The 20,809-nt window shown below is 38.4% G+C and overlaps 1 protein-coding gene across 2 annotated transcripts in view; it reads left to right on the forward strand.

The window, feature by feature from the left end:
* VPS50 (VPS50 subunit of EARP/GARPII complex) overlaps positions 1 to 1,823 on the forward strand; it is a 130,143-nt gene extending 128,320 nt beyond the window's left edge. For both annotated transcript variants that reach the window (XM_082661919.1, XM_082661920.1), the window contains one exon: positions 1,115 to 1,823. In XM_082661919.1, coding sequence (XP_082518045.1) covers positions 1,115 to 1,234 — 120 coding nt within the window. In that variant the 3' untranslated portion in view covers positions 1,235 to 1,823. The remainder of the gene's footprint in view (positions 1 to 1,114) is intronic.
* Positions 1,824 to 20,809: the final 18,986 nt, after the last annotated feature.

Here is a 20,809-nt window from a genome sequence, read left to right on the forward strand (position 1 = left end):
TGTCTAGTGCAGTGCTTGGGTGGTACTTTCTAAATGTTGAGTGATTGCTTGAGAGAATTTATGTGGTGTTTACAGGTGCTCTCAGAGATCAGATACACAAACTGAGCAGTTTGCTGAATTTTAAGATGAACTCTTTCTCATGTTTTGAAATTGCACTGTTTTATTGGTTACCTCCAGTGAAGACATGTTCTTTTCTTATTAGATGCTAGTACACAACTCTTTCCTGAGCTGAACTCTTACTCTTCATTCTCCAGAACCAAATGAAGATATAAAACTTTCTGATGAGCTCCTATTCATGCTCATCCTAACAACTTATCTGAAATTCAGGAACTAAATTGATTTGTACAGCAAAATAATACTTATATAGTTGACCCTTGAACAACATGGATTTGAATGGTACAGGTTCACTTATATGCAAATCTTTTCAATAGTAAATACTATAGTACTACATGATCATCCTCAGTTGGTTGAATCCTCGAATATAGAGGAACCTTGATGAGGAGGGCTAACTATAATTATGTGCAGGTTTTCCACTGCATGGAGGGTCAGCACCCCTCATCCCTGCATTGTTCAAGGGTCAACTGTAGTCTTAATTGTACTTTCTAGCTACCAATTATAATACGAGGGTTTGAAAACCAGTAACTTTTTGTCCTTTGTTACCTTATTCATTTGTTATATCTCAGAAGAGTTGTTCTGTGGTTGGAGATTTTTTTCTTTTACCTAAAATGTTTACAAAAGCTACAGTGCTAGAAACTGCTTACTTAGTGGCATCTTAAAATTTTGAAATGTCAGTGTATTTTGATAACCTAATAACAAAGACTGTCATAGAAAGAAGCATAGTGTATGATCTTAATTGGTATGTTATGTGCCGTATTAAAAACATTCTAGTGCTTCCTGTTTCAAGTGTGTACTATAGGTATCCTTATTCCCCACTATTAACAGCTCTGTAAACAGTGTGTCTTCCATGTCTTGACTACAGTTTCCACTGCTTTACACTGATTTCTAGTGCTCAGTAACTATCCACTGAGACCTGAATATCTGTCTGCCTGTTTTTTGCATTGATCACATACATGTGTTTTAGTGTACTAAATTTGAATCTTCTTTTTTTGAGCAGGAGTATTCGACGAAGCAGCTGACCAATCTGGTAAATGTTTGCCTGGGATCCCATATCAATAAGAAAGCAAGACAAAAACTTCTCTCAGCTATAGATGATATAGACAGACCCAAAAGATAATGAACACAGTCCCTTTTCCTCAATGACACTGATCTTCTCTCAACATACATGATATGAAAGCCAATTTTTCATGCACTCCTGACAACTGTCTTAAGAAAACTTTGTGCATGTTCTTTCCAACTGGAAAGTGGAAAACATTGGAGTTTATGTGGTGTTCTCAAATGATTTTTATATGCTCCGATTGCTTCTCTTCAATTTTTAGTTTCATTTGTTGTATTTCTTTCTTGAAATGATATTGCCTCATCATAACTATTGTTATGTGACTACAGTTATACCTTTTACTGAAGAATGTACTATAAATATATGATTAGAAAGAACAGTGACAATACATTCGTGGGCAGTTTTGGAGAATGAATTTATGTTGGCATTTTTCTACCCTCTGAATTTGGTTCTTAATAAGCATAATATGGGAGTGTTAATGTATAGTAGTATCTCCTAATTATGAGCACTGCATGACAGTTGAAAAGTAATGTAAGCAAAATAGTTGAAAAATCAGTTTGCCGTCTGTGTTTCTAAATGTGAAAGTTGTGTTAGGGTTAATTTGGTTGTGAGAGTGATCATAAATGATGAAATTTAATAAATATTATACTCTAACATGATCAGCCTATGTGAGACTGCATTTTGATATTTTTCCACAGCAGGCAGATTTCATGAAACTATAATGGGATTTTTTTTTAGTGTTTTCTAATTTTAATGGTCTTGTATCCTGAAACCAATGGTGAAAAGTAATTTCATTGGGTAAACCTCTTCAGTGCCTGAGTAGCATGCAGAATGGTGATGGTAGGATTTCCTCCCTCCCTCCCTCCCTTCCTTTTTAAATAATGGGATATTTTTCCCTGTAAGCTTTACCCTCTTCGAATTTAACTTTTCTCTTAGAACAGCAAAACCTGGCTTAGCTGACTCAGGGAAAGAATTGCCAGTTAGTTAGTCAAGCATAAGTACAGGGTCATAGGTTCACCATTCTTAAATATCTGCTTTGTATCACAGATACAATGTGAGTTTAGCCAGTGATAAACTTCGGAACTTAATTAGTCTTTAGTAACTGTGTACTGTTACTCTAAACTTTGCTTTGAAGCCAGGGATATTCTACCAACAAATATGACATAAAAATCAATTTCCCTTGCGCTCCTGCCAACTGTCTGATAAGGAATTTTTTGCATGTTCTTTCTGACTGGGGAGAAGCTTGTGTGTTGGTCCAGGATTACTGGCATGACCTGTAACATCAATAGCTCACAATCCTGAAACATCTCATGAGAAACTGGCCTTGTGTACTGTGAGTCTTCGAGAGCTGAGGTGCTGAAGTGAAGGGCAAGGTGTGACATGTGATCAAGCACAGAGGTGACAAGGAGATGATTGCCACTCAGTGTCCATCGGTCGCTGCAGGTACCCATAACCGGCACAAGATAACATGAAACACTTTTTGAGACTATGTCTGTGTGAGGGGTGTTAGTTTGCATCTGTGTGATGAGTTTTTTGTTTTCAGTCTCTCGCTTCCCTGTTCATTTGCTGCCAATTTAATATTGACAGTAAATCTCCCTTCTTGTGAAAAGGTATGAATTTGGTGCCATTGTGATCTACTTGTGGAACTAGACTGTGTACTTGTAAGGTAGATCCTGCTGGTAGCCATTATCTATTTGCAGCCACTTGAAGAAAACAAACATGAGATAAGCTTGGTCCTTGTGTTTCAATGCCGTATTCAACTGGGCACATAAAGAGCTTATCAATCTCATTTCTCAGTTGATTAGGAGCTGCTTATTTCTTATTTTTCACATAGATTTCATAGTTGGCTTTCTTTAATTTCTACTTTAGTTCACTCTGGATAGTATGAACAGCAGTTTTCTGCCTGGTAGGGTATTTTCCTGGGTGATAACAGTTGATACAGAGAATTACTTATCTTGTTAGAGACTCAACCGTGCAGTTGGAGAGACCTTTTTGCTTAACCATACTTTGCTTTCCCCATCTTCAAACTAAAAATCTTTCTGATACTTTTTGGAAAAGGTTTTTTGTTTGTGTTTTCATTAAAAGGTAACTTAATAAGTGCAAATAACGTCAAAATAATAACAGGATATTTGAATCATTAAATTACCTAATAACAAGAGAGTTACCAGACATTTCTCAAATATATTATGTAATGATATTGAATTATAATCGTAACAGTTTATGAAACTAATTTTAAGATAAATAGAATTGAAAAGCTTGAGAATATAAATGGAATTATACATGTTCTAAAAACTTTACTGTTATAAAACATTTCTTTTAGTGTCTAAGTGTTCCTGAACTTTGACATTTTGTATGAATGTGTCCTGTAGAATTCAAGATTTTAAGTTGAAATGAGAGCCTGGCAAATTATCCCCTGAGAAAGAATGATGATTTCTACAAATACATTGTTTCGCATTAAGAAATACTAGGGAGATGCATAGCAATTCAAGTGAACTAGTTTGCTTCAGTTTATGAAACCTATAGAGACCTTATAAGTTCACTTTGACTAATAAGCTCATTTGCTCAACTTACTGAAATCGAATTTCTCTTGAAGCCAGGATCGTATGGTAATTTTATCATATCTTTAAGCAGAATTTCCTTTGAAATCTTCTATTTAGCTGAGTGCTGAAGTGAAACTTTAAGTTAGATTAAATAGCTTTTTCTTTACCCATTCACTGAAATGTAGTCATAAAAAAAGGCTTGTAATTCAGTTCACTTTGAAAGCATAGTTATCTTTTCAAATGAAAAAATGTGCCTGAAGGTGAAATAAAAGTTGTGCTTAGAGAAAAAGAAGTGGTCCAGGGGAGAAATATTTCTAATTTATATTTACTCTTTGGAGTAATTTTAATACAGACTTAGTGGTTAACAAAATGATATTTAACTCTGGACAATGATTAATGACAAGAGAATTATTAATACTCTGGTGTATTCTTTGTAAATGTTAAAACCAGTGCATCTTTTTACAGATTTTTTTTTATTGTGTTGAAACATTTCTTATCATCTACAGATTTTTAAAGGCCATCAAAAAGTTTAAGCTGCACAGCTCTCCCAAGGACAAAGCTGTGTCAGATTTATACATGAGAATTCTTAACTCATCCAAAATGATGGAGGAAAGAGTAGTTCATTAGTTCTGATGATACTTTTTTTGATCGGCATATCCTTTTGTGAATGTTGCTAAGTGTACCTGCATCATTTTTTTCCAGAGTTGCCATCTGCCTTGCAACTGGGCTCAGGACAGTTTTTACATCACACATAGTGGGTTAAGGAATAGGCTTTCTTGGGGAAACTTACAAGCTTTGGACAGAAAAAAAAAAAGAAGCCTTTGTCCCCTACCCACTTGCCATTGTCCTCATGAGAGGTGAGACAGGGCTAGCAGAGTACAGAGACTGTACTGGGGGAGGATTTTTTATAGCAAATACAGCAGCTTGCCACCTAGTGACCCAGGGCCTGCGGGTGTTGTTCCTTTGTCTGGGAGGAGAGAGCCATTTTCTTTGGAAAGGTGAGTTCCAGTGCTACCCCTTCCTTTAGTCAGCTCATTCCCCAAGCAGCTGAGTGAGCTCCAGGGTCATACCAGTGTCTGCCTGGTGTCAGGTACTGGCAGGGCTCTAGTGGATTGGACAGATAACACCTGCTCTCAAGAAGCTTAAGTCTAGCAGGATAAATGATGTAAGCCAAAAGAAAATTCTGGAGTAGGCATCAGGAAAGACTCCACTGGGGAAGAGGCGTTCACATGGAGACTGAGGATGAGTAGGAGTTGGGTGAGGAGGCTAAGGGAAGAGTGTGCCTGAGGATCAGAAAAGCCCATGTGGTTGGTACACAGAAGGGAGCGCGAAAGCGGGGGACACAGAGAAAACTAAGGAGATGCAACAAACTTAGATGTCTCAAGCACCCAAGCAGGAGACACAAATGAATAAAGCAGCAGATGTTATTCAATAACGAGTGACAGGCATTTTGAGACGTGAACAGTTCAGGTCAGGCCGTACCTGCAGGCACTCGAATTATACTTTTAGTCTCTGCATTCAAATGAATGAATCTCCTCTGCTGGCCCATCAGCTAAAGGGAGGAGGGAGTCTGTATACAGGAGGGAAAACCCAGAACATCCATCTGTGTGTTTCCTTGTGCACCTTGACAGCACTTAGCACAGAATCTTACTTTGCTCAAAACTACACGATGGATGGAGTGGTCGAATGGATGAGATGCAAGTGCTTGGGCCCATCAAACTAGAATTCCCTCCTAAACTGTCCTGAACAGCTGGGCAGTTTCTTTGGGGCAGGACTGTCACGAGTTAACTTCTTTACACTCCAGAGGTCCTTGTCCTGGATCAGACACATAATTGATATTTGTTTATTGACTTCTCAGTACTGAGGAAAGGATTAATTACTCAGTGATTGTTGAAGAGAGGTGCCCACTGGCATTGGAAGCTGAAACAATAGCAGTTTAAGAAGGAGCAAATACTTCTATTCCTTAAATTTTTTTTGCACACCTGCAGGCAGCCTGAGATGAAGATTGACTTGTTTTAATAGGCTGCGCCCTAGACCAGTGGTTCTCAGAGTCTGGTTCCCAGACCAGCAGCCTCAAAGGACTGTAGTATAGCTATTACAGACAGAGTGCTGAGCGGGCCTTTTTTTTTTCTTTTTTCCCCACTTTAGGATAAGAATTGATACTTTTCTACAGAATAAATCTTAGAGCATTGCCTTCCCCATATGAGCCTTTATGAGTGACTAGTGTTTGAACAAGCCACCAAGCATGTGTGTGTCCTTTACTCTGACTTGAGTAGAATCAGAAAGATTCTCCCAGGACAGTTTTAATTGGTGCATAAGTCACAAGCAGTGAGAAAAGTGGAACTGCAGGAATAACTAATATAATGTATTTTACAGAGATTTTGTCTTTGATTCTCTCAGCAGTTCATTGAATCAGACGGAGAAGGACCCGCTGATGATTTGACAAGGGAAGCTTGGCCTGAGCTGGATGTGTGTTGGCGACTGGGCTTCTGTTGAGTTTATATTCTTTCATTCCTGCCTAGTCTCTAGGTACTCCTCTGTGTCAATAATTTTAAATTTCTGTTTATCTAAGATGAGATAATAATAGTACCTACTTCATAGAACTATTGTAAGGATAAAAGAAAATGTGAAATTAAGTTCTTAGAACAGTGCCTAGCATTTAGTTAAGGGTTCAATAAATGGTGGTTATTATATTAACTTTGTTTTGTGGAGATGGTGATCGGGGCCCAGGAGGCTGAAGCTGTCTTCCCAAAGTCACGTTGCAAGGCAGGGAAGCAGCACGTGAACCCAGCGCTCTTTCCATCACAGCTTCTAGTAGAGGTCTGATCTATGTATTGGCCACTGATGGACCTCATCACGTTCCTTCCGAAGCCTGGTCTGCCTGAATTGCCTCCCTTGGTCAGTTCCTTGGCTGTACTTTTGCCTCCTTCCTGAACGGTTGGCTGGCGCACTGCAGAATTCATGCTGGTCCTCACTGGGGCTCCTTCTGCTTTTAGTGCTTCCAGATTTAATAGCAGAGCCTGCTGCAGGTGAGTGATGTGTCTTGACTTGGGGAGGTGAGAATCAGTGTTTATGCCATTATGACAGGCAAAATGCTCAAGAGTCTTTTCCTTCATGCCTTCTGTTGGTAAACCACCCAGGGGACCCTCTTCTGACTCGTAAATCAAGAAAGTCAGGTATGATACATCTGGCAGCGCTAGTGTTTCTGCTGCCATATCAGCTTCTAAGGAAATCCTAAATGTTATGCTCAGTTCCACCTCAGGCGTGCGCAAGGTTTTCTTTTTTGCCTCCTCTTCATAACAAGATACACAGTCTTCCCAGTCTCTGTTCAGGGGTTTAAGTCTAGGGCTGTGGAGTGACAGGTGGCCCACGGGTAATAGGAATGTTCACACTCGGGGCAGCACAGCACTGTGTCCCTTTTTTGGTCTCCTGTCCATTTGACAGAATTGCCTTCCTTTTTCTCCACTTTGCTCTTCTCCATACCTTCCTTTTTCATCAGTCACCCCACTGAGAAAGTCAGCCTCTTTCTCTAGCCTCAGTCTTGCCACATTTTGGGGAACAAGTGGTTCTGCAAGTGGACATGTTTTTGTTTACACTGTGTCAACTAGGTTTTAGTAATTCAGCTTCTTTGAGGGTTGAAGGAGGAAAAATGGCACTTGCGTGCTAGTGAGAAGCAAAGAAAAGGGAAATACCCAGAAAACCAACAGAAGCATTGATGGAGATACAACCCTGCCATTTATTAATATCTTAAGAGTGTCAGAAGAGTACTTTCAATTCTTTTAATAGGTTTCTTTATAATTTGTAAATTTATAAATACGAGGACCTGATACTTTCCTCTCCAGGCTTGTATGTTCACCTACATCTCCTGGAGCTCCCAACTTCATTGACTAAACAAATATACTGCCCTAGTGTCTGTTTTTTCAGATAATGGAATAGTTATTTTTAAATTTATTTTAGCTGAGGCCCATCAGTTACCTCTTCTGAGTCATTAATCTTTGAGACAAGACTGTTACAAGCAAACTAACTGCAGTTTTGTCCCTGAGATTTAAGTGTGTATCAATAATAAAATTCTAAATGAGATTATAATTAGTGCGGGCTTAGGGGCTGAGATTTGGCAGTACCTGATACACTTTTCTCAGTAAGTACTTTGTCTTCATCTTTAAAAAGCTCACTTGTTGGAAGGGGGTTTAAATGCTTTCCTAAGCATCTTACAGAGAAAAACCAAGATGATTTTCATAAGTGAAATTCGATTGACCACTTTGAACGTATCAGAGGAGTTTTCAACATACTTGCAATTTGCAGTGTTGTTTGGCTGGTATTTAACCATGGTAAAAGGTACTGGGCTCTTACGGTTTAAGGCATCTTGATGGTTTTTAAGAGAATTTTAGGCCAAAACAGCTTTTGGGTTTATTTGTTTGTCTGTGGGCTTCTTTAGGGCGGGGGTTGTTTTGGTTTTGTTACAGGTCAAACTTCTCTTTTTCCTTTGACCCTTGTTTTGCTCTTTCATCTTCAGGAGGACATGAAGAGGAACTTTGGGAAGAGATCACAATTTAATAAAAATGATGGTGGCGTAGAAGAAGACTTTGTGCAGGGGTTGGGATGAGCAGGTATTGACCAGTTGATGCTATGAGCTGCTGTTCCCTGAGCTTCAGGGACAATGTATAAAAGACATAACTGTAGCATTTGAGATAGGAAGATTTAGCAGTGACAGCATCACACTAAAATTGTTCATCTGGCGAGGTAGAGTTGGGGGGTAAAAAATATTTTAGTGAAAACAAATAACAATTGAGCATGAAAAATAAAAAACAAACAATTATCTCTTCACCATAATTTGGGGAGTCCACCATAGATCTACATGGAGGTGGGGGAGTGACAAGTAGGCAGGGAACGTCGGGAATCTTATGTGAACACAAAGTCCAGGAGCATCCTGTTTTCCCAGGATCCAGTGGGTCTATATGGAAGGCAGCATATGGGCCTGGCAGCAGGGATGCATATATTATACATAGCCCCAGGGGATAACAAGATAAGGTGCTGAGAAGCTTCCAGAGTAACATCTAACAGTTTTGAAGCTAGTAGGAAGCTTCAAGGTTACCTAGTGCAACCTTCCACTAGGAAAGTTATGGATATCCATAACCTCTGAGTATTCACAAGGCAGGATATCCTTTACAGCATACTTACCAGATCAGTCCTAGCTACTTTCTGAGAATTTCCAGCATCAGGAAACTTGCTTCCTCACAACCTCTCATCAGAGATGTCCCTGGATCTGAAACCTGTACTCCATGGGGCCTACATTCATTGTCCTGTGTTCTGCTTTCTGATCAGAGAGAATATAGGAATGTTTCTATCTCCCTTCTATTAATGCTACCTGCAGCAGCATTAATGATGATAACCAGATCGTATGCAGGATGCTAACTCATTTTGAGCTTTAGGTAGTCACCTGAAGGTCTTACATTGATTCAGTGCTGTTAAAATCTATCCTCTTAAGCATTTGTGCAGTGGATTATTTTAAATGTCGATTCAAGATCTTACACAATTTTTGTATATATGTTATTTTATTACTTTTGGGCTTACTGTAGCCTGTCTAGGATTTTTTGGTTCTAGATTCTGCCATTCAGAATATGAAGTATGCCCCACTTTGCTGCCCAGGCAATAAGGTGGTATTTCTTGTAGGTCCTCAGTCAAGTGGATAAAAATGAAAGTGGGAGTGAACCAAGGACAGAGCTTTCAGGCCCAGCACAAGGTAACTCCGGTAATCAGAACTCTTTGAACAGGTATATTAGAACTATGAGTGTACTACCTTTTATCATTTTCCCCAGGTTTTTCTAGTTTGACCACAAAGGTAATATGAACTTTTGTGAAATTCTTTGCTAGGAATAAAATAGTAACAACACTGTCAAAACGATCAGTGGAAATATTTTAGTATTCTTGTCCTCGCTTGATTCTACACTGGCTTTTGATGATGACCTTTTATAAGTGCTCACAAACTAATTTTTAATATTTTATTCTTGAAATCTGCCAGTATTCCATGGTAAGCTCACCAGCTGGTTGTGTGGGAAGCTTAATCCCTCTCAATATTAGAATGTTATTCACCTAATTCTAGTCTTCAGACACTTTGTGTCCATTTGTAGAATTGTGCAGAAATTTCTGCTAGATCTCACTTCTAGTTCCTTTGTAACCACAGGAGGAAGACTTGAACTAATGTAAAGTTTCTAGGTGTTTGTTTACTTATTGGAGTATTATGTATCTCTGACTTCCATTTATCTTAATAGTGTTTGTTCTTCCTTTTCTAATTATAATGAACATTCGTCTTTTTAATTTAAACCTAATTAATATTACTTCGTATACCTCAAGCAGCGATGTGTTTTGCTCCTCCTTCGGGCCTGGAACATATATGTAAACACACTGAGAGTTGTCCTGAGGCTCTTGATATCTCAGGTCACACTGTGCTCTAACCTCCTGAAAGGTCACTTGTCACTCTTTTGCATTTGACTCTGGTTATGCACCTACCTCTCTCTTCATCTTTTGTACTTTCTACAGTGAAATGAGTAGAATATTCCTTGGGCAGGTACACTATCATCTTCAGAGGACTCTTTCTCCTTCTCAGAATGATTGCTTTGAACTCCCTAGTCAGAATTTCTTTTCTCCCTTTCTCTTCTTTTTAATGTTCTTCTAGAGCTAAATTCCCTCTTAGTCTAGACACAGGATTGTGATATCTTTTCCTGACCATTTTTTGAATTTTGCTTTCTCTTGGGGGAGATGGTATAATAGTTAAGCTACTCAGCTCCAGGGTCTAACATGCCAGGTGAACTTGGGCAAGTTACTTAACCTCCTTTTGTCTCAGTTTCCTCATCTGTAAAATTGGAATAATAGAATAATATGTCATAGGGGAAGATTAATGGTAAAAATAAGTAAAATTCTTAGTAAAGTGCCCAATGCGATACAATATGTATTAATTATTTTTATGGTACAAGGATCATTTTTGACCAAGCTATTACGAATCCTAGGAATTTAGTTCCGTTCATCCAACACTCTCATCATCTTCCCTTTATTAATCAGTTCTCCTTTACTTGAAAAATGAAGTGTAAAAAGCTGCCTTCAGGGCTGTGTGTTGTGTACTACACAACTGCAGGGGGCAGCGTCGCATGGACTGCAGTGGGAATAGTGCCTCCTACAGTTGTGCAGTGCACACATACACATACTGGCCCTGTGCCTCCCCCTGCTTCCTGAATGATGAAACCATCAGCGACACAAAGCCAGAATTCCGCAGATGGCCCTGCCTTGAGCAGAATAAGCCTTATAGAAGATGTCTTCAGGTTTGAGGTCCACTTCTATAGCATAGTTTCATTGGAGGAAGAGGAATCCATATTGGAAAGAGTCCCTGAGGGAGGGAGGGAGGGAAGGAAGGAAGGAAGGAGTTGATGATGCATGAACTGGGATGTGGTGAACGATATATGTATAAATAGCCCCTAGCGTTGGATTTAGATACTTCACCTTCCTTGGGCAAGTTGCCTACTCCCCAAGTGTGGTTCATTACCACTTGGTCACCCCAAACTCTCACCCTCAGGCTATGTAACTGAAGACTAAGGAGATTCTGTGTGTTCCACAATCCTGCAGGTGGATAACAAGGAGTTTAGCTGCCTTTGCTTCAGTTTCTTAGAATCCTCTAAAAATAATGTATTTTTATAGGAAGTGAGTAAACCACTATGATGTCTCTAAGATGTGTTATATTTTTCTGAGTCATAATAAAAACACTTCTAACATTCAGCCTGTGTAGGCTTTCTGTTTGGTTTTGGTAGTCTCCATATTTTCCATTGGCACGGTAGTGTGGAAGGTCCCACCTCGGGCAAGCGGTTCTTGATACTCTGCAGTGCACCAGTTCAAAGAGATGACAGAAGGCCTCACCATATTTGCTCTACAACTGTCAATGGGCAAGTTGATTAAAATGGTGCTTTAGGATTCGTTTTGAAAGCAAGTCTTATCAGCTAATGAGATAGTAGTATCTTTATTAACTCTTAACTGAATGTTGTTTTTTCTGTTTTCCATTTGCCCTGGTTCTGTGTCTGTAAATTGGAAAATAGACTTAGTCATTGTATGAGTTGGTAATTTTAACCTAGAATAGAGTAAATAGATAGCACATGCCTCAGTAACTTGACCACTTATGATGTCTTAGGAATTCAACAAATTAGAAACCCTGTTTTACAAAGGCACCCAGCCCTAAAGCGCCTTTGTGTTGAAGTGTTCCGAGAGCCTGTCTGGGTTTGTAATGTAGTTGTACCTCTGGCCAGTGGGGGAAATATGATCCACATATAATTTCTTCTTCAGCCTGTTGATGTGTGGATTACATCGATTGCTTTTTGAAATATCAAACCAATCTTGCATACCTGGCATAAATCCTGCTTGGTCATGGTGTATAATTCTTTTTATATATCACTGAATTCTATTTGTTAATATATTTTAAGGATATTTATATCTATATTCATGAGGAATATTCGTCTGTAGTTTTCTTTTTTGAACTGTCTTTGTGAAGTTTTGATATCGGGGTGATAGTAACTTTTAAAATGAATTGGGAAGTGTTTCCTCCTCTTCTATTTTCTGGAGAAGATTGTTTTGAATTGGTGTTCATTCTTCAGTGAAACAGTCTGGGCCTGGGGATTTCTTTTTGGGTGGGAGGTTTTAAATTATGAGTACAATTTTCTTAATAGATAAAAGGCTATTCAGATGATCTGTTTCATAGAGTGAATTGTAGTAGTTGGTGTTTTTTGAGCATTTGCTTCATTTCATGTAAGCTGTCAAATTCATTTGTATAGAATTCTTTGTAATATTTTCTTATTATCCCTTTGGTGCCTGTGGGGTCTGTGATGATACCTACTATTTCATTCCTGATATTGATAATTTGTATCTTCTATCATTTTTCACTTTTAAGTCTTGCTAGAGTTTGTCCATTTTATTGATCTTTGCAAAGAACCAGCTCTTAATTGACTTTCTCAATTTTTCTATCTTCAATTTCAGCAATTTCTGCTCTTATTTTTTCTTTCTGTTTGCTTTCAGATCCTTTGATCTTCTTTTTTGGTGTGCATTTAGCTTATTTCTTTGAGACTTTTCCTCTTTTCTAATGTAAGCATTTAGTATTACAGATTTTACTCAGCACTGATTTAGCTCTTTTCCACAAGTTTTGCTATAATGTATTTTTATTGGTTCACCTTATCTTTTGATTTTTCTTGAGGCTTCCTCTTTGACCTTTAGAATACTTAGAAGTGTGTTGCTTAGTTTCCAAGTGTCTAGAGATTTTGAAGTTTTGATATCAGGGTAATAATAACTTTCATATACTTATAAGTTTTTTTATATCAGTGAATTCTAACATCTGAAAAAATATCCTTTGTAGACCATTGCCTTGATACTGTTTTCAGAAAGCATGGTCTAACTTGATTTTCTAATGCCATTTATTGAGCACACCCTGTGTACTTCTCTGGCCTCAGCTGATGCTCTGCCTTTGCTCAGCCTGGTTCAGCCACACTGTTCTTTCTGTTACCACCCGAACATATCAACCTCTCATCCCTTCAGGGCCTCTGCACATGCTGTTCTTCTAAATCTTCCATAGCGGGCTCTTTTGCATCACTCACGGCTCAGTGCAAATGTCACTTCCTCAGTGATGCCTTCCCTGGCAACCCCATCTAAAGTATCATCCCCCCTGAAACCACCTACTTCCCTATTAAATCACCTTGTTTTGTGTTCTTTTTCGTAGCATTTATCACTATTGAAAACATTTTACTTATTGCTAGTCTTGTCTATTGTTTGTTTCACTTCACTTGAATACAAGGTTCTTGAGAGCACGGGATCTGTGCTTATTCATTGCTGAACCCCTAGCACTTAGTATTCAATAAATACATTGTGAATGAATTAGAGTGGACATTCAAAAATAAATATTGAATACATTAATGAATTCCAGACCCTGTAGTAGGCAATTAGAATACACAAGTATGAGTAAGGAGTAATTCTGGCCCTCGATGAGCATACACACATGCACACACAATGAATTTTCTAATGAAAATCAGTCTCGTAATGCTTCTTAGCCAGGAGCCACAGGATATGCTCTAACAGTTTTTAGTTTTCCCCCAGCAGTGAAGAGGGCTTAACACTTACTAAGCATAAGTTCTTACCCACTTCACTCTGGGGACTACCCCACCACATTGCTAAGTGAGTCAGTGGGGAGAAGCACAGGCACTGGTAACACAGCATCATGAAAGAGTTTTGCTGCAACCTTAACCTTATTGTCATCATTGAGCAATTAGCTGAGCACAGCAGCCATGGAAATCCTCATTAACAACTAGGAAGTGGGACGGTATCACTGGCATATGGAGATGTCGAAGGGTTTCCTGATCAACGTTTCCCATGGTGTGCTTCTCAGAACACTGAGTCTCAGGATGTTAATACATGTTAAGTAAATAAAATGATGTGTGGGTACCTTGGAAATGCTGACTTAGAAGAAGCATAAACAGATTCCTTTACTTCAAAATTCTTAATATGCTAATACAAATTTACAAAGAAGGTAACAGTATGGACTAATTCTCAACATTATTTGACCAGTGTTATGAGTTGAATTGTGTCCCCTCAAAAATATATGTTGATGTCCTTGGAACCAACCTAAATGACCATCGACAGATGAATGGATAAAGAAGATGTGGCACATATATACAATGGAATATTACTCAGCCATAAAAAAATGAAATTGAGTTATTTGTAGTGAGGTGGTTGGACCTAGGGTCTGTCATGCAGAGTGAAGTAAGTCAGAAAGAGAAAAAAAAATACCGTATGCTAACACATATATATGGAATCTAAAAGAAAAAAAATTGGTACTGATGAACCTAGTTGCAGGGCAGGAATAAAGAGGTAGACATAGAGAATGGACTTGAGGACACGGGGTGGGAGGGTGAAGCTGGGGTGAAGTGAGAGTAGCATCGACATATACACACTACCAAATGTAAAGTAGTTGGCTGGTGGGAAGCAGCGGCATAGCACAGGGAGATCGACTCGGTGCTTTGCGATGACCTAGAGGGGTGGGATAGGGAGGGTGGGAGGGAGGCTCAAGAGGGAGGGGATATGGGGACATGTATATGCATATGGCTGATTTGCTTTGTTGTGCAATAGAAACTAACACAGTATTGTGAAGTAATTATACTCCAGTACAGATCTGTTTAAAAAAAAAAAGAAAATACAATTCCTCCTATTAATAAAGGTAATGATAATAAATATTCTTTATTATGTAAAAAATATATATATTTATGTTGATGTCCTAACCACCAGCACCTCAGAATGTGAACTTATTTGGAAATGGGGTCACTGTAATTAGCTAAGAAGTCATACTTGTATAGGGTGGGCCTTTAATCCAGTATAACTGGTGTCCTTATAAGAAGAACAGAGAGACACATACAGAGAGAGGAAGGCCATGTGAGGGGGGCAGAGATTAGAGTGATACATCTACATGTCAAGGGATGCCAAGGATTGCTGATTGTCACCAGAAGCCAGGGGAGAAGAATGGAACAGATTCCTACTCAAAGGCCTCAGAAAGAACCAATCTTGCCAGCACCTTGATTTCAGACTTCTGGCCTCCAGAACCCTGAGAGAATACATTTCTATTGTGTTAAGTCACTGTTTTAGTCCATTTGGTTTGCTAGAACAAAATATCACAGGATAGCTCGTAAACAACAAAAATTTATTTCTCACAGTTTTGGAAAATGGAAGTCAGAGACCAGGGTGCCAGCATGGTTGGTTAAGTGCCCTCTTCTGGGTTGCAGACTTCTCACTGTGTCCTTATGTGGCAGAAAGGGACGAGGGAGCTCTGTGGGGTCTTTTTTATAAGTTCACTAATCCCGTTCATGAGGGCTCTGCCTTCATGACCTAAGCACCTCCCAAAGACCCTACCTCCTAGTACTGGCATATTGGGCGTTAGGATTCCACATGTGAATTTTGGGGGAACACAAATATTCAGACCATAGCAGTCACCCAGTTTGTGGTAATTTGTTATGGCAACCCTAGGAAACTAATACCAGAGAACTCTTGTTCAAGGAGCATCTTGAGAGAACAGTCTTTCAAATACACTTTTCTAGGTGACTTTCCATGTTGAAATGTGATTCTCCAGCTGCTTGTTTACCGTCTGTATTTAAATGAATAGTAAAGAGCTTAGTTGAGAGATCCCTATTTCGTGGTCTTAGCGCCGACATTTTGAAGATTTTACTGTTGCAGTGGGTGCTGTTGTTTACTTGGCAGAGGATATTTAGCCTTGAGAAGTCAAGATTTACCAGAATCTCTTCGTGAAGGTGCTGATAAATCGGAGACAAAGATTATAGTCTTCCCAGAGAGCTGCAGTAGCCCCTGGAAGCCTGTTAGAGGAAACCTGAATGTTGTAATAGAAGGAGCTCTGGGGCTGGACAGCCCATGGGTTCAAAACCAAGGTTTGAGGCCTGGGATGAATCACTGGGCTGCTCTACACTTGGATTTTGCATGTGAAAACCAGAGATACTAATGATAATAGCTCTGACGCTGGCCACCTCGCCAGGTAACTTTGCAAATTGTGAAGAGCATTATAAATTTAAGGTTCTTATTAGGTAAAAAATGGCTCTTTTGTTTAGCAGAGTCTGGTCATAGAGTTTTTTCTGTCAAAATTTGATGTACATATTCTAGAGGTAAAATAGCTTTTACTGAACCATGGACTTATTTCTAATTTTCCTTGATATAGACCAACTCCTGAAAGGTCTTCTAACTTGTGCTGTAATGGGAATGACCATGAGGAATCAGATGTAGTGTACAGAGAAAGATTTTCTGGATTGACACTTATAAATATCTTATTTATTTTTTTCTAAAATATGCCCCATTGTACTTCCAAAAGTAATTTGAATACGTCTATACATATAAAGCATACGTACATATAAAAAAATCAGATGTCGTGTGGAGGGAAACGAGCTGTACAGTTTCACTTACTCACTTATTACTGAAATAATACAGAATTTATGTCACCTTTCTGGCAGTCAAAGAAAAAAGGAAAATAGGATGTTCCATAGATACCAAGTCTACTTTCAGGCTATTACAAGTGCACTTATAGGCACTAGAATCGAACTGATGCTTGTACCTTCTAAGGAAACTTTTTTTACGAGACAGGTTTGTATTGGAAGATAACCCTACTTGCAGGTAGTGCACAGAAGACAGGACCTGGGGAAGCCGTAAGAGTTCCCTCATTAGAATATAGTTATCAGAGTGATGTTTACTTATCTATTTATTTATTTTCTATATCTGCTTTCAGAGATATGGAAGGTATATTTATAGGGGCCATAATAGAAATAGAACCTTATACAGGCAGACCTTGTTTTATTGTACTTCACTTTATTGTGCTTCACAGATAACGTATTTTTTACAAATTGAAGATTTGCAGCAAGGCTGAGTTGTCAGATGATAGCACTTTTTAGCAATAAAGTATTTTTTTTTTAATTAAGGTATGTAGGTTGGGTTTTTTAGACATAATGCTATTGAACACTTAATAGACTATAGTATAGTGTAAACATAGCTTTTAAAAATTTTACTGAAGTCTAGTTGCTTTACAATGTTGTGTTAATTTCTGCTGTACAGCAAAGTGACTCAGTTTATTTATATACATTGTTTTTCGTATTCTTTTCCGCTATGGTTTATCACTGGATGTTGAATATAGTTCCCTGTGCTATACACTACATTTATCCATTTAAATGTAACTTTTATACGTAGCGGGAAACCAAAATTTCGTGTGACTCACTTTATTGTGATGTTTGCTTTATTGTGGTGGTCTGGAACCAAAACTGCAATATTTCTAAGGTACGCCTGTAGTGTGGCATGTTGCAAATCTGGACATCTACTGTTCCATTTGCCCTGCCTTCTTTCTCTCTTCTTTTGGGAATTGAATCTCTCATCTTCACTGTATAAGTTAGTTTGGGGTTGCTACATGTAGCCAGCGGGTCCTGACTACTTTTGATAGCACCTTTTAGGTTTCGCTTGCCCAGCATCTTTCTCCTCTTTTTCCCAACAGCACTTTGATTTTCCTTTTGGGAACCGCCTTTCTCATTCTTGGTCCTTGTAGATGGGTCACATCGACTCTTACACCCCCTTGTGACTGCAAGCATGGAAATGTGACTCAGGCATAGCCAATGAGACTTATTTTCTGGGGTTTAATTGGAATCAGGGGGAAAGAGAAGCTGGAAATGCCAGGGGTTATTAAATGGAGAGGGCCTGCCAATGAACAAAGCTAATACAGAAGAAAGTAGAACTCAGAGAGGAGAAAGAGAGACTGAGTCCACTTGATACCTTCAACTTCTGGATCTTAGTATGCCTAAACCCAGTTCAACCTCGGCTTTTTCAGCTACATGAGCCATTGCATTCCTTTTTTCCTTGTTATACGGGTTTGAGTTGGCTTTCTGTCACTTGCAGCTAAGATCCTTGTTTGATAACAATGTCTGAAGTTGGCCTTACATTGAGTATTGAGAATTGGGAGGGAAGCCCCAGAGCATCTTTCCTCCCTACACAAATTTAGGAATTTTCTTATGCTGATTAGGTCTCCAGTCAAGACAAGTCACCAAAAGGTAGAAAACCAGATGTAAATAGATTGTAGTCTATCAACATTGGAGTATTATTTATTGATGTTTTCCATCAATCAGTATTTTATCGGATCAGTACTTATTCAGAAATACTTTCAAACTTCCTTAGAAAGAGTGCCAACAATAAGCCACTTAAAATCAGATGGCAGTATTTACGTTATCCATGGGAAGAATAATTGCCGTGTATATTTTTGTGTCAAAGGCGTAAGAGTTATGTTACTTTCTACTCAAGTCTTTCCTAGGAGGATGGTTGGTATTAATCCACCTTTATTATACTCGATCTACCACTTGTAATGAACATAGGATATTCTGAAATCTTTTAGGTAAAAAATAAGTCAGTGCTTCAGTTAAGTGAATCTATGCTGCTCTTTGGCAGGGACTGACCTGTGCTTTATATGTTTAAAAAAAAAGAGGAAAAACATTTCCTGCCTGGTGTATTTAGACAAACATTTGTCTTATACAGTCTTTCCTTTATGGATAATTTCTTTGTCCTCATTCGCTGTTGATAAATATCATGTTCAGTATCCAAAAGGCACAATTTACAAATGTTTTAAGCCTCAGCAGTTACAGTTTTTCCTTGTCGCATCACTATTTCTTGCTTTTGATAGTTCTTTTTGTGGTTATAAGACCTTTCTTAATGACTACATGTTTTCTTACTTTTGGTAAAACATTTGATCTTGGGTGGATTGACTTTACCCTGCCTCCTCTGCTGCCTGGATGGATAAGAGGTGTTTCTTTATTTGGGGTTTTGTTTTTTTGATAAAACCATTGGGGTTTTTTTCATGTTTACTACTACATATAGAGGGCTTTCTTATTTTTAAAGAATCACTAAGAGCATATGCCTTTTGAATTAATAATATTCTTTGAAAATTATTTTATTGATCACATTGTCTAAAGATTCTAAAGTTATATGAACTTTCATAATTCAAATTGTTGGGAATAGAATAATCCCTCTTAGATCTGATACACTGGAGAATATCTTTCCACTCACAAAGAAATTGAAGACTATGTAAACTGCAAAGCACTTTGTTAATTTTGAGGCTGTGTCAAAGCCAAAGCTTAATTATAATACCTTTTAATCCTAGTTCTAAACAATCTGTAGGAATTTGTTGTGTAAATAGATTTAGTTTGGCACTCTCTAAACATCATGATTTCGAATAGGGTATTCCTAAAAGATGTTACGTTTTTAAAAGTACTTTTTAATTTCCCCTTATGCAAAACTTTGGTTATATTCAGATTGAAAAACACTTTTTTTAAATTGGAAAATTAAGAATATAGAAATGATCCAATTAATATGATACTCTCTAAAAACTAAAGCTAATCCATCCAGAGAAATATTTTCACAAGTATCTTTTGAACTAGTAGGATAAATCCAGGGAACAGAAATGCAACCGAAGTTATCAGTAGACAGAAAATTATATTCAAATCTTAAATGGGAGATGGATATTTTTAAAAAATTATTAAAAAGCATAGCTCAAGGAATTTCATCATAATTTTGGGAGGCAGAATGTTCCTTCTGTCCTACTTTGGTGAGTAATGTATTCAGTCCTGACCATCTCATTACCTAAGAAATGTAGGCAAAGTGGAAGGAGTTCCAGAGATAAGTAGCAGACATGACCAAAGGCCTTGAAAATCTAATCCACGGGGGAAGATTCAGTGAAACACAGCCTGCTTGGAAATAGTACACAAGCTGAGCCAACACTGGGGGAATAATCAGGGTCATGGGAGGAAGCAGCACAGTGGAGGAAACAGAGTGTAGTACATGCAGCCGGCTTCATTAGCAGTCTCAGAAGGGGGACTCACTGGGATTGTGGAAAGGACAAGACAGCAATTAAAACTAGGTAAATAAACTCACAAGCACATGTTAAGGATTTTCAAAAATAAACTGAGGCATATTAAAAACTTTAAGAGTTGACTTGAGCAAAAATCAATTCTAACTGGGCAGCAGCCCAAACCAGAAGTGGTTAGGAAAGGAGCCTGGGGGAAGACTTAAATAGAAAAAGTGGGGACCAAAGGAAAAAATTACTTGATTGGCTATAGCTTGATTATCGTTGGCTGTGATTGGTTGTCCTTAGTGTTTTAATTTTGTAACTTTGAGGCATTTGCAGGCTCGGGTTTTGGTTTGCTTACAATGGCATTAGAGCCACTGTGAGAAATTCACATGTATTCCATTTTCCTGGAAGTGGAAGCTCATAGCATGCTTTTAAAACAAACAAAACAAAACAAACGAACAAACAAAAAAACCCCCAGATCCTCCACAGTGTCTTTGTTATAGGCAAGACTACCTGCTGCTTGATTTCCAACATATGTGGGGTAAATAAGTGTCAGTGTCCCGTCTTCTCAGCCAGTTTGGAGACAACTTAGTACATGTGATTAGTGTTAACATGATTAAACATTCTAACTTCAAAATTCTTCTTGACAGTTCAGTGGCTTTTTGAGCGCCTTCTCATTTGGAAACAGAAATTGAAGCCCACACTTATCTC

Source organism: Grampus griseus (genome assembly GCF_964374135.1).
Source record: "Grampus griseus genome assembly, chromosome: 9".
In the NCBI taxonomy this organism is placed as follows: domain Eukaryota; kingdom Metazoa; phylum Chordata; class Mammalia; order Artiodactyla; family Delphinidae; genus Grampus; species Grampus griseus.